Source organism: Physeter macrocephalus, chromosome 20 (assembly GCF_002837175.3).
Source record: "Physeter macrocephalus isolate SW-GA chromosome 20, ASM283717v5, whole genome shotgun sequence".
NCBI classification, from domain to species: domain Eukaryota; kingdom Metazoa; phylum Chordata; class Mammalia; order Artiodactyla; family Physeteridae; genus Physeter; species Physeter macrocephalus.
The window spans coordinates 87,144,135-87,158,834 of NC_041233.1; the positions used below are offsets into that span (position 1 = coordinate 87,144,135).

At 47.7% G+C, this 14,700-nt stretch overlaps 1 protein-coding gene across 1 annotated transcript; it reads left to right on the forward strand.

The window, feature by feature from the left end:
- The first annotated feature begins 11,135 nt into the window (after positions 1 to 11,135).
- DKK4 (dickkopf WNT signaling pathway inhibitor 4) lies at positions 11,136 to 14,402 on the forward strand. The gene is made up of 4 exons (XM_007127123.3): positions 11,136 to 11,255; positions 12,261 to 12,411; positions 12,845 to 13,003; positions 13,851 to 14,402. The coding sequence occupies exons 1-4, from the start codon at positions 11,142 to 11,144 to the stop codon at positions 14,186 to 14,188; spliced, it is 762 nt and encodes a 253-aa protein (XP_007127185.2). The 5' UTR covers positions 11,136 to 11,141; the 3' UTR covers positions 14,189 to 14,402.
- Positions 14,403 to 14,700: the final 298 nt, after the last annotated feature.

Consider the following 14,700-nt stretch of genomic DNA (forward strand, 5'->3'; position numbering starts at 1 on the left):
ATGACTCCAAGAGCAATGTGATCCTAAATTGCACCCAGGATCAAAAACCAAAAAGCATCTATTGAGGATCATTCTGGGGTCAACTGAGAAAACTTGAATGTCGACTATATTAGTATTGTAACATGTAAAATTTTCTGAGAGTGATGATTATACCTTGATTATGTAGAAATGGCCTGGTGTTTAGAAGATACGTGCTGGGCTTCCCTGGTGGCGCAGTGGTTGCGCGTCCGCCTGCCGATGCAGGGGAACCGGGTTCGCGCCCCGGTCTGGCCATGGCCGCTGAGCCTGCGCCTGTGCTCCGCAAAGGGAGAGGCCACAACAGTGAGAGGCCCGCGTACCACAAAAAAAAAAAAAAAAAAAAAAAAAAAGAAGATACGTGCTGAAGTATTTAGGAGTGAAATAGCATGTGTCTGCAACTAACTCTCAAATGGTCAAGGGAAAAAACATGCAAAATGTTAACAATTGGTGTAACTAGGTGGAGCATATGTGGATGTTCGTTGCATTATTCTTGAAACTTTCCGACAAGTTTAAAATTTTTCAAAATAAAAAGTTGGGAAGAAAAAAACCCCACAAAGTCTTTGATATTCAGTTCTTGGTACCAGGTTGCTGCTTGAATCAAGAGGCAAAGATTATTTCCCTGCTGTGTGTAAGGCATTTCAGGCTAATAAGAGATAAGATAAATGCTCCCAAAGGGCTCATAATGTAAGACTTGGACAAATACCTGCCGACTGAGGCAGAAGATGATAAATGTCATCAGCAAAGCAATAGAACTTAGTAGGCTAAACAAAATGAGCTTTGTAGTTAAAAGAGGCTGGGTTTGTATCTCACATCTGCCAACTCTGTGGTGTTTGGCGAGCAACTTAACCTCTCTATGCCTCTGTTTCTACATCTGTGAAACAGAACTAAATAAGGTCTACTTCAGAGGACTGTAGTGAATACTAAAGAAAGTAATGTATCCAGAGCACATAACAATCTACCTGGCATATGGAAAATGTTCATTAGTTAATAACACCGATGAAAATTAATATGCTATAAGTGATTAAAAGCTGTACAGGCAAAACTACGTTTATTCACATACATACGCATATTAGAGCCACAACTTCAGCCTGTACTTTGGCACAGACCTGGACTTTGTCGGGTACAACAGGCCATTGAAGGCTGTAAAGAGCACTTTGAATGGGAATTTGGCGACATTCCTCCCTTGGGCTTCTTTATCCAAAGACCTTTCTTCTGAAGGGAACTGATAACACCAGTCCCAGGTCATGCACCAAGAGACTTGCCCAACACCTGATGCAGGAAGGTGGTAAAAGAAATTGTTAAGGAAAACGGCAGCTGCAGAGGGAATCGTTCCTTTGCTTGCCATCCCTCTGGCCCCCGTCGGCTCAGCAGGATCCACGTTAACCCTCAACGTCCATATCAAGCCTCTGGCCTCTGCCACCTCCAAACTACAGCCATTGCTCACGCCTGACCCACAATGGGCTCTAAGCTCTTGGGAAGCATAGAAAGGACTTTCTCAGTCCAACTTCTAATCACCTGGCATTCTTCTCCTATAAAATGTCTAGAACCAGAATTTTAGAGCAGGGAAGGGGCTTTGGACTCCTTCATTTGTGAGACATTTGCTACGTGCTTACTGCGTACAGGACACCATGCTCAGAGCTGATGGAGGATCACACGCCCAGACACATCCGTGCTGTGTGCGTCCAGAGGCTCTGGTGAGCAGGCTCCCAGCACACGTCACCTGCTGTAGTCAAGGTAACCTGATCGTCTGCCTGTGTGACCTTTGTGAGAGAAAAATCTCAGAAGTTTAGTATAGTTTTACCCTCAAAAATGAGAAAAAAAAAAAAAAACCTTAAGAACAGAAGCCCCACTGTGAAGATTTAGTAGCTCGATTGCCCTAAGTGTAAGGAAAATTAAGATTCTGAAGCCAGCAGTGTTATTTAATTCCCTGTTTCTTTAAAGAAAACAGGGCCCACTTGTTTGTTTTCAAGGACTTCAGAATTCTCATGAAGGGTGAGGATCCCCTTGGCATCTTTGAAGAAGAGGAGGGACCAGCCCCATCCCTGGGCCTCCTCAAGGGGGCAGCAGAGCACAGGCACCCAGCGGTGAAAGCGCCTCACTGTGCCAGGGATGGGTCAGGTGGACAAGAGGGACATGGCTTGCAGTGCAGAGACAGACATCCAAGACTGTGTTATTGTATATTCAGGGTGTATATCATACCCTGAAATTCCATGTCTGAGGACTCTTCTCAAGGAAACAGTCCGACTCGTGCAAAGGTTCATCTTGAATAGCTTGAATGAATTACAGTAGTAAGAAATTAAAAACAACTTAATGGCCAACATTTAGAGGATTCATTAAATTATAATACACCCATCTTCTGCGATATGGTACAGCCGTGTGTTCTGATAATATTTGATGATCTGGGGGAAAGGCTCAGTTAAAAAAAGGGGGGAGGAAACAAAAGTTTAAGTACAGTGTAATTCCGTGCGTGTGTGTGTGTGTGTTACAGTTTTACTTTAAGAAGAAGCAGGGCAGACAGAGAGACTGGGTAGAGGAGGCCCACATGGGGAGATGTAGGCTTTAGTAATGGCTAATTCTGGACTGGTGATAGATTAATATTACAAATATTATATATATATATATAAAATAGATGCTGTATATGTGTGTGTATATGTACGTACATAGAAAAAAATCGGGAAAATGTTTCCCAAATCTGACAGTGACTATCTCTGCTGGGTCAGAGTATATGTGATTTTTATTTTCTTCACACTTTTCTGTATTTTCCAAAATTTCTAAACTTTGGAGACGTGTTTCTGTTATAATCAGAAAAGTTAAACTCACTTTCATAAGGTGGGGAAGTACCTAGGTTCATGAGCAGGGCATGCCCGTTCCGTGGGCAATTTCCACCCCAAATTGGGAAATGCCTCTGGGATCATCAGTCCCTGGAATTTATCTTGGGCCTTCTGGGAGCTCCCTTCACTGTTGGCCACAAGAGGGCGCAAGAAACCAAGGTAAAGAATAGCTAACCCTGCTGGTGGGCCGGGGGCTTGGGACTCGAGTCAGGGTGATGACCCCTGTCCTCCCCTTGTCCCCAGAGCCTCATCCAAGCTCTCCATACGGTTGTGAACACAGTTGTGGGGGCTTTCCTACCCAAGTTAGAGTCCAAGTTGAATGTCAAAAGGGCAGCAAATAATTGCAAATTGTTTTTATGAGGAAACCAATTTTGTCAACGTTCCACATGTGGATTAGGGTACAGCCTGGCTGACACAACCTGCAAATTAGCTCATCTTAATCACTTGCTAGTGAAGCACTATGATCACTTATACGTGAAACATAAATTAAGAAAAAAGAGGGTGGCATACTCCTACGGAACCTAAAAATAGTAATAGGCAGTGTCCCCTTAGTGAATATATAGCTGTGTTTCAGGCAACTTGATGTTTTGGGGAGTGGCCTTAGGTTAGTGAGCTGTATACTGTGGTGTAGAGGAAAGAATCAACTTTGGAACCAGAAAACTTATGTTAAATCCGAGGTCTGCAACTCACCGGCTGTGTGACCTTGGGCAAGTTACTTAACCTCTCTGAGCCTTGGTGTCTTCATCTTTAAAACGGAGATCCCCAGGAGTACACCGTCCATCCAGATGGGGCCCACCCAGGGGGTTCCACCAGATGGCTTTCTGTGGCCAAAGTTCTGAGGCGGCTTGGACCACACACCAGGGTTCACCCTGGGCCGGAGCCAGATCACACCAGTGAGTCACACACATCACAAGCCCCAGGACGATGGAGGAGCCAGACGCAGACTCTGCCTGAAGGGGTGTGGAGGGGCTCCGGGGAGGGAGTCTACAGCTAGGGGCCCCTGGAGAACACCCCAGGGAGAGGTGAGGCCTGTAGCCCCCACCTCCAGTGGGGATGCGGGAGCCCGTGTGTGCAGAGCTCAGGGCAGCCATTCACCACCCCACCTCACCCCCTCTATGGAGATGTAATTGACATGAACCACGGTGTAAGTTTCAGGTGTACAGTGTGATGATTTGATACAAATATATATTGCAAAATATATTTACCACAGTAAGGTTGGTTAAGGGTGTCCTTTACCTCATATAATTACCATTTTTTTGTTGTTTATTACGGTGGGAACATTAAAGCTCCGCTCTCACAGGAACTTTCAAGTTCACAGTACAGAATTGTTAACTATAGTTGCCAGAGCCATTCATTTAGAAAAATTTGCATCTTCAGAATTGGGACTCCAGGCAGGTCTGGGATCTCCTAACGCTATGGGATTCACCCCCTACCTTCGAGGAAAAAGAATCAGACCCCAGGTAGGGTCTAAACCCAAAGACAGCAGAACCCATCTTGTCTGCAGGCTGGAGGATTCCCCTTTGCACGCTCCTTCCCTGAAACAGGCGTCCTGGGATGTGCGGACCGCTGCAGGGGTCCACTCTCTGTCCCTCAAAGTCATACGCAGTGTGGCTGGGGGGGGCCTTCGTTCCTTGCTCTCCCTCTACAACCCTCCAGCCTCCCACTTAGAGACGGCACTCCTGCTTACAGATCACAGCCCCCCTCACCCACCCTGGCCTGGAGGCCACTCCCTGGCCTGGACGGCTGCCACGGGGTGATCCTCAGGTCATGTCACCCTGCCCCCAGGCTCTGAAGGCCACCAGAACACCATTGCCTAGGACTGGACACAAGGGAAAAGAGGAATAAGCAGGGTTAGTTATGGGGATGCAGAGGGAGGAGACAATAAGAGAATGAAAACAAATGAGGCAAAAGAGAAAGACTCAAATGAAAAAGAATGCCAGGGACAAAGGTGTAGAAGGAAAACGATGAAATGAAAAGAAGAATGGAGGTTGAATTCCACTCAATTTTATAGGTTTCTGCCCTCCTCCCTGCAGTGTATTTACTATTAAATTACAGGCAGTAAAGAGAATAAAACAAACTGGACTCTATGAAAATACCTTGCTTTCCAAGTCGGTGCTCCATATGAGAGTTTCATAGAACCAAGGGGCTGAAAGGGCCTCGTGATCTCCTCTAGAAACATAAATGTAATCCAGCTGAAAAAGAAACCACCCCAAATCACCCACACATGGGGAGTGCACGCTGCTGGGACCCTCAGTGGCATCGGTGAAAGGACGTCTGGTCCCCGAGTCAGAGTGGTGCCGACACTGTCCCAACAGGCTGACTCCTGCTGTGACCTAAGACGAGAGACGCTGTTTCCAGCGAATGTGTATTGAGATACGGTCAGCTTTTTACAAACCTTTTCTTGCCTTTTCATCGCAGCATCTGCTGTCACTACCCCCACCTCTGTGTCTTGCGTAACACGAGTGTGTCAGGGACTGCAGGACGCAGAGGAGGCAAAGCACTGCTGTGGCCTGAACGCTCGTGTCCCCAGATTCACGCGTTGCAATCCTAACCCCCAGTGTGACGGTGTTAGGAGGGGGGCCTCCAGAGGTGTTTAGGTCATGAGGTGAGGCCCTCATGAATGGGATTCGTGCCCTTGTGAAAGAGGCCCCGCAGAGCTCCCTCTCCTCCACGTGAGGACACAGCGAGAATGTGGCCGTTTATAAGCCAGGAAGCAGGCCTTCGCCTGACATAAACCTGACCACACGGGCACCCTGACCTCAGACTTCAGCTTGTATAGAAGCACCTAGTCCGTGGGATTTTTGTTACAGAGAGGTATGGAGAATGCCCAGGAATGGGGTAGGGTGGACAAGGCATTTAGGATTGATGAGTCACACACAACATCATCTAATTTTTTTAAGCAAAAACAAGGCAGAGCACAACCTTGATGAAGGAAGCTCAGGGGCCCTGGTGCTGTTTCCAGCTGGACGCCAGGTTGGGGTCAGGAGAACGGAGGCTGCCTTACGGGAAAGGCAGGTCCCAGCGCCACGTGGTTGGTTGGCCAACTCCAAAGGGAGCCGCTCACACAGACGCCGGTCTGCGTGGTGCCCCTGGGGTGAGCCTCATGGTGGCTGACCCCCCAACCCCTCCTCCCCACCCCACCCCCAGCACCCCCGGCATCACACACTCCTGGAAAACTGGTCTGGAGGAGCCCTGCAGGCCGTAAGGAGCCGAGGCTGAGAGGTACGTGAGCTAGCCAAGGCCACACAATTGGTGATGGGCTGGACCCAGTCTCCGAGGCCGTTTTTTCTGGAAGCCCAGGAATGGGGTAGGGTGGACAAGGCATTTAGGATTGATGAGTCACACACAACATCATCTAATTTTTTTAAGCAAAAAGAAGGCAGAGCACAACCTTGATGAAGGAAGCTCAGGGGCCCTGGTGCTGTTTCCAGCTGGACGCCAGGTTGGGGTCAGGAGAACGGAGGCTGCCTTACGGGAAAGGCAGGTCCCAGCGCCACGTGGTTGGTTGGCCAACTCCAAAGGGAGCCGCTCACACAGACGCCGGTCTGCGTGGTGCCCCTGGGGTGAGCCTCATGGTGGCTGACCCCCCAACCCCTCCTCCCCACCCCACCCCCAGCACCCCCGGCATCACACACTCCTGGAAAACTGGTCTGGAGGAGCCCTGCAGGCCGTAAGGAGCCGAGGCTGAGAGGTACGTGAGCTAGCCAAGGCCACACAATTGGTGATGGGCTGGACCCAGTCTCCGAGGCCGTTTCTGGAAGCGGGCCCGCCCTGAGGGGCAAGACATCTGATAAACCCGCTTCCTGGGCCGGCAGCTATGTACCTCCTGACCTCAGGTAGCTCAGCGGCAGCGCTTACACCAGCGCTGTGATTATACAGATCCTGCAATCTTTGTCTCCCCTCGTCTTTCATTTACTGACCATTTCCCGTGAGAGCCTGCCAAAGATCCGCTTGTTTCGGCTCCTTTGATTTGCTTTTAAGAAAAGCAAAGTGTATGGAAATCACACTGGTGCCGACACAGACGACGTAACAAAACTTTCCGATCCGGAGTGAACGTAACTGACGGCGCCGCCTCTGCCGTGAGCTCCGGGAGCTACAGCAGCCGTCCCCGCAGGATGCAGGTGTCACACCCGGACACCAGCCCACGCCGCACCTCCGCCCTGGCCAGGAGTCACCCGGGGGGCTGGCATCCCCCGCCGTGCTGAACCAGGAGCCCCGGGGAATTTCTTCTCGAGAATTTTCATTTCCTCTGAGCTCAGTCAGTACTGCCCAGCAGCCCCCGGAGGCACGAGGAGGACCGGCGCGGGGTTGCCAGTTGGCCCGCAGTCCTTGCCAGGGGGCGCCCCGTGGCAGCATACTGGCCGGAAGTGCACGGGAGGGCTTCCTTCGTTGTGTGGCTAGCGGGGCCCACGGCTCCCCGTGGGGGGCGTGGGCTCTGCACGTGCTCTGCTGTCTGCGTCTGGGAACTCCGGGCCCTGACCTAAGAGCAGAAAAAAACGCCTTTTAAGCAGAAACACGAATAGAGCCTCCCTCTCCCCACTGCTCCATCATCTCCAATTCCCAGTCACTGGGCTCAGCCTTAGGGCGGTAAGTGTGCCCACAGGGCATCCTGGCTGATGAACACTGACCATTAGCGCGCAAGCAGCCTCAGCCGATCTGAAAATACACCAAAAAGTCATCCTCCAGGGAGACTTCTCGTACTTAGTTCCTGAAAGTTGCTCTGGCTTTTGGGAGACCTAGAAATTATTATTTAGGGGAGATTTTTCTTCGGTGCGTTGGGTTGCACTTACTTCTACTGAGAGCCTCCATGGGAGGGCTGTGAGTCATGCTAGGTCCTGAAGTTTACATGAGGATGGAAAGTCCAGGCTTGGAAATGAGTGAGAGACATTTGTTTATAGAGTTTTATGAGTACCGGTTATGGTAGCAGGCCCTCTACTACACGTATTCACACATTCAACTCTCAGAATATAGTCATTATGGGGAGGTCGTGCCCGCTTTACAGTTGTGTAGATACAGCCTAGAAAGGTGAAGCACCTCGTTCAAGGTCACAAAGTCACTATAAATCCATTTATCTCTGCAGCCATCCATCACATAAAACAACTTACGGAGCTTCTATTACATGCCAGGCCCTCAAAGCATGAGGATACAAAGATGAACAGCTACAGCCCTGCCCACCCAGAGCTTATCACCTCGTGGTAGAGACAAAGAAGTACCCAATCACAGTAGAGTTTTATAAACACCATGGCGGGCAGCTGGGTGCCTGGGAGAGTGGGGGAATCGGGGGCTACAGGGGAGGTCAGACTGGTGCTCAGATCAGGTCGGCCTGACTCCAAAGCCTGCACTCTTACAAGGCCGAGAGAAAGTCAAGCGGAGAGAGAGACAGAGAGGACCCTGCTTTTCGGTTTTGTTGCCCTGTTTGTAGCCTCCTGCATCTGATCTGTCTGCATCCTCACCCCTCTCGGTCCGTGGGAGCATCGCTCCTGGAAGACACGGGGGTTAATCTTCCTTCTTCCATGTTAAGATACCCAGCAAGCCTTGATGATTTGGATCGCGTTTCTCCTGGCCTCTGTCACCCTTCCCCCACAATCTGCTTTCCATCCTGAATTCCGTCTTCAGTGCCATAGCCATCCACCTGTGCGCGGAATTAGAAACGTCAGGGTAACCTCAGCTCCTCTGTCTCACTCACCCGCCACCCCCCACATCAAATGATAGGGACTCAAGTGCAAAATCCCATCCTTGGCTGGTTCTCACTGTCACCGTGTCACTGCCTTACATTGGCCCTCCTCCGCCTCCTCCTTCTCCTCCTCTTCATTGGCCCAGCATCCGCTTTCAACCCACTGCAACCCTAGCTCCACACCGCCACCAGCACTGCTTTCCTAAAAAGCAAATTAGATCCTGCCATTTTCAAGTTCAAATATCCCCCCGATGACTTTCTACTGCATATGAAATAATACCCGGTGTCCTTTGCCTGTTATCAGGTTCCTCACAGTCTAGCCTCCTCTTGTCTCTCCACCATCTGCCCCAGCCACACAGATTCTCTAGAACCAAAATGCACCTCCCTGCCCCTGCACACACTTCACCCTCTGAGCCTGGGGTAAGACCATCCCCTGCTTCTCAACCTAGGAAACTCCTACTCATCCCACAAAACCCAGCTCAAATGAGCCCACCTCTGTAGAGGCATTCCTTCATTCCTCCAGAAGGTCTAATCACACCCTCCTCTGTGATCCTTCAGCCCCACATTTCTATCTTTATCTTAGTGCTTGTTATAATATATCAAAATCATCTCTACATGTAGATCTTCTTGGACACTAACCCCTCAGGGGCAAGGACTGGGTTTTATCTTTTATTCCCAACACCTACACATAGGTTCTGTTAAGTACAAAGTACTCAGTGAACGTTTGGTTCCAGTCCTTTTTGTCTGTGTGTTTTGCCAGAGGCCTCTGGTGCCCTGGTATTCTCTCTTCTGTTACGTAACAGGAAGCAGGGAAACCCAGCAGAGAGCAAGCCCTGGGGCTCTCTCCTTTATGTTTGGCCGTAACTGTCCAACTTCAAAATAAATTCTATAACACCCCTAGTCACCAGGAGTATCCTACTATCAAACGGTGTTTGATGCTCTCAGTTTACATGAAAACAAGTAGTACTCGCAGAAGAAATAGCTCTGTTGTGCCACACGACAGGGACAGGCATCCAACCCCAGGAAGAGAGCCAGGTAATGGAGCCTCAGGTCACCTGCCCCAGCCACTGGGCACCAGGCATCCCTCGAGGCTGGGAATGGTCCCCTGGCACAGAATGTCCAGGTACCTCTTGACGGACTGATGTCAGGTGTTTCTGGAGGAAGACCCAGTAACACCAAGGTCACCATTGATGGCATAGATAAGGGGCACTGGTAGATTTTAAACGGTGCCTTACACCCCAGGTACGGGGATGAATTTACCCTGAGAACAAAGCAAACAATGAAGGGATTCTGGGACCCAGATCTACCCTTAAAGGACTTAGGCAGTGATAAGCACATGTCTAAATCACTCGACTTTGCTAACAGTCTGGCTGGAAAAAAAAAAAAAATCAGAGAAAAAGGGATGAAGCATTTTTTTAAAAATTCAAATTAGGAAACTTGAAAATGCATGAAATCCCATCTGAAATGAGTTACTACAGTCTTGGAGCCTGTTCTGCTTAAGTCACTTCAACATCATACAACACAAATTAAATCCATTGCTCATAAAATACACCTAAACTTCCTATTAAATTGTATAAAACTGTACATAAAATGGGCTTTCTGCAGTTGTCCCTATCATTAAAAAAAGGCAATTTTTATAAATCATTATCTTCCTAATTAAATAATCCTAACTTCAAACAGTTCCATTTTCATTTTAAGGAGAATTATTTTCCAATTGACATTTAGTCGAGAGAGGTGCTATGACATTCACAGCTCTTAAGCTATTGGGATTTTTACATCTGAATACCAGAGACACTCAGGGGGCATTTTGTCTCTTTTCTATGTGTCTTCACTATCTGAGCACAGTGTAAAGTTTCTCAGTATATTTTTTGTAACTCATTAGTTTTTGGCATCCCGCAGAGCATATTGGCTAACAGGATTCATTCTTTCTTGGAGCACAACTAACTGTGAAAACAGGTCTTAAAGCCGACTGCCTCCACCCTCACAGGATTACCGAAGGTAGGAAATGCAGGTGATTCTCAGAGATACAGACATCCTGCTCTTCTGCTGGCCCTTATTTTATTTATTTATTTACTTATTTTTGCGGTACGCGGGCCTCTCACTGGCGGCACGTGGGATCCTCCCGGACCAGGGCACGAACCCGCGTCCCCTGCATCGGCAGGCGGACTCTCAACCACTGCGCCACCAGGGAAGCCCAGCCCTCTGCTGGCCCTTTGAACTGACCTTGATACGCGCTAATTCAGAGAGATTCAACCCCTGGAGAAGCAGCGGCTGCAGCCCTGCCCCTGCTCCCCCTCTACTGAGTCCTTGTTTTGAACTATTGACCAAACAGATTTGAGGGGATTTGTTGAAGCCTGTGTGGGGTAAGAAGGAAGGAAATGAAGGAGGAAGGAGGAGGAGAGAAAGGAGGGGGCACATCTATAAAGTTTCAGAGGGAACCCGCCGGTCAGACCTCGCTCGTCCGATTTCACACAACTTCCTCCAATGAAGATGTGCTTCTCTTTCAGAAAAAGCAATTCCAGGCGGCTTGCCGAGTTCCCATTTTGGCAAAAGCTCCATCGTGGGTTCAGAGCAGCCCAGCTTCGAGGAGGACGCAGGGAGGGCTGAGAAGGTCCAGGATGGTGGTGGTGGTGGTCCTGCTGCGGCTCGGCTGGCTGTGCGCCCTGCTGGGAGCCCTGGTTCTGGATGTCAACGACATCAAGAGCTCTGCGGATGCGCAAGGGGCCCGGAAGGTGACGCTCGGTGGAGGAGGAGGGCTGGGCGCTGGGCTCCAGTGAAGCCATCACGCAGATGAGCATCTGAAATAGCTCATCTAGACGGTGGGCTGGATTGAGGCTGTGGAAGGCACCCTGGAAGAATCCAGTCGCTTTAGCGTTAACTCACCAGATGAGTCAAGTGGCTTTTCAGGGCATTGAGCTATCAATTCACTTATAAATCAGGGAGTAAGCTAACATTTAGAAAGCTATACACCACGTGCCAGGCCTTTTATACATACTATGTCATTTCCTCTTCCTCAGAGCTTGAGACAGCTATCACATCTCCTAATGACAGATGGTGGAAATGGGCTCAGAGACGCTGAGGAATTTAACCAAGGCCACACAGCCAGCGAATATGGGAGTCAGAAGTTACATGCTGCGTGCCAACCCTCTCACTTCACAGAATTGTTTTATAGGAAATGTTTCATATACGTATGAAAAAGCATCAACCGTAGATGAGAAAAATCAGTCTCCAGTATCTGTTTCTCTGCATCACTAGAAATCAAAGGATGGTAGGGTTGGCGCACTGAGGGGCCTACTTGGCAAATGGTGACTGATGTGATTCACTGGAGTAAAAAGGTCAAATAGGGATGCCACAAACACCAACATTTCATTAAACTATCGCACAGCATCTAGAGCTTCTAGATACACATCAAAAATCTCATAACCGTCTCTAAGACACACGTGGGAAAACATTTTCTTCCATTTTCACAGAAAGCATAAAAGATGAAATTCTGTTTAAAAGTAGGTCAATTTTTTAGACACAAATAACCTTTGCAGCACATAGGTCTCTTCGTTGGTGATTTGCTCTCCCCTTTGTGAAAGAAAACCAATTCTAGTGAAAAGTCAAGATGCTGCTTGAGGTTTGCCTCAGCGTTTAAAGTGCCTCTCTTTTTGGCTTTCTCCATCTCCTGCCTGGAATAAAAACTCTTCACATCTCGCTGGATTCCCTAGCCCTGTAACAACAGCTTCTCTTTCCAGGGTTCACAGTGCGTGTCTGACAAAGACTGCAACACTAGAAAATTCTGCCTCAAACCCCAGGATGAAAAGCCATCCTGTGCTACGTGTCGTGGATTACGGAGGTGGTGCCAGCGGGCTGCCCTGTGCTGCCCGGGGACGCTCTGCGTGAACGGTGAGTCAGCACAAGACTTGCAGGACTGCAGCGCTCCCAAAGAGCAGACACAGCATCCGGGTCTCTTAGACTGGGGTACTCCATGACAGGCACTCTCTAAAGGCTCCAAAGTGGTTCTCCGCAGCTGCCTCTTCCCGATTGGGCAAAATAGTTTCTTTCCCGGCAACAACTCTTGCCAGCAACTTGGAGATGATTTTAAAGCAAGGGTTCAAGTTGGAATCTTTCGAGTTCTTCTGTTTTCACTTAGATTCCATTAATTACTTAAGCACCTGCTTTGCCATATGTGAGATGTAAATATTTAGTGCCCGTGTCCCGGAAATCTAGAAAGTTATACAGAAACTGAAGGCGGAAGTACTGCCAAACCCTGTGACAGTCTGATAATGAGCCTGTCTGTGGTTCTCATCCTCTAACTCCACCTGCTTGTGTCTCTCAGATGTCTGCACTGCAATGGAAGATGCAACCCCGATACTGGAGAGGCAGATCGACGACCAAGACGACACAGATACACAAGGAACAACTGAGCACCCAATTCAGGAAAACAAACCCAAGAGGAAGCCAAATATTAAAAAATCACAAGGCAGTAAGGGTAAGAGCAGCATTCTAAGCATATATAAATATATATATATATATATTTTTTTTTTTTTAAAGAAAAACATTTTCTCCTCCTAGGCTCTTAAGGATAGGCTGAAACTGACTTATGCCTCTCCACCCCGGAAACACCTAGGGAGCATGTCCTATTTCCAATCTCTTTCCGTAAACAGCTATGGAGATCATGGGGGGAGGGGCACAAGGTAGTTGGCAGGCCAAGAGGACGGAAATAGCTATGATAACGGGCTGATTAGCAAGAAAGCCTTGAATTGTTTAATTAAATTTTATATACACATCTTTTTACAGCCTATAATTTAATAGAAATTTCCCTTTCTAGATCCTCAGGATACAAAATAAAAGAGAGATGAACATAGATGCAATAACTTTTCATTCTCGGACAAAATACAAACTTCACTAAGATGCTTTTTACAAAATTGTAGTCTCAAATTCCAATCTGACATAAAGCAGCTAGGATTTTGAAGGTGGTGAACTGGCCATTCTTGTCTGTTGAAGACGGCTAATTGCCCCCTGTGTTAAGTAGTGGTCTCTCTTTGGTTCAGTACAAATCTCATTTAATAAAACACTGATGAGTGATACTTATTTCACGTCTCAAGTCTGGAAATCCCATCTTTCTTTAATAAATGTTTCAACTTTATAAAGCAGTAAATTCTGTTTGGGAAGACTGAGATGTCCACTCCATTGTTGCTTTCAGCCCAGGAGCCAGGCATGCTGTTCTATCTTTACTTTGCGACCTTATCCTACACCCCACACCCTAACCCAGTCATGCCCTCACAAGCCACCATTCCCCCTGCTTATTACTAAAGCCCGTATCAATCTTGTTACACAACAAGAGGGAGAAAGCTGTCTTAGAACTTTCGACTGTGGACCTGAACTTTGCTGTGCTCGTCATTTTTGGACTAAGATTTGTAAACCGGTCCCATTGGAGGGACAGGTCTGCTCTAGGAGAGGGCACAAAGATACCGCGCAAGCTCCAGAAATCTTCCAGCGCTGTGACTGTGGTCCTGGACTATCACGTCGAAGTCAGGCGACTGGACGTCAACAACACTCACGGTTAAGAGTGTGCCAGAAAAATCTGAACGGCTGCACGTCTTCCAGCAGAAGTCTCAGACAAGAACCTAAAAATCTTCCCATACAAATAACTCTTAAAATCAAATCTTGTAGTAAGTGAAACAGACTGAGCTGGAGAAGCTGCTTTGTGATGAATGGAAACTAGTTTGGGCTTCTTGTCTATTTCTGGAGAAAAGTGATGTGATTTTATAACAGATTTAACTTTGATCTAGTGATTCAGTTAGTTCAAATAAATCTTTACGTAATTTGTGACGTTATGGTACCTGACAGTAGTTAGCAGGGAAAATTATCACAGCAAATACTTTAGTTTTCCTTAAAAGCCCCATTGTTTATAATCATTTATTTCTTGGAAGGGAAATACCGTTTTGCTACAAAATAACTTGGTTAATAAAGAAGATTCAAAAGGTAGTATCTTATGTTTGTATAGCCCACTGCAAGTTACAAAGCATTTTTACATTATTTTGTTTTCAATAGCTTTACTTAACATTTGAGAACTTCCTATATTTTGTATTTAAATAATTTCTATATTTCAAAGCTAGGGCTTTCAAGGAGTGCTTTTACTTATACATTTTGACCATCTGAACTTAAAAGTTACATTGGAGGAAAATTAGG

Excerpts from the sequence above, each read along its gene's own strand:
- DKK4 (XM_007127123.3), top strand. The coding sequence starts at position 11,142 with ATGGTGGTGGTGGTGGTCCTGCTGCGGCTCGGCTGGCTGTGCGCCCTG. Across the intron at positions 11,256-12,260 it reads ATGCGCAAGGGGCCCGGAAG|GGTTCACAGTGCGTGTCTGA; the intron begins GTGACGCTCGGT and ends TTCTCTTTCCAG. Across the intron at positions 13,004-13,850 it reads ACAAGGCAGTAAGGGTAAGA|AGGGAGAAAGCTGTCTTAGA; the intron begins GCAGCATTCTAA and ends TTACACAACAAG.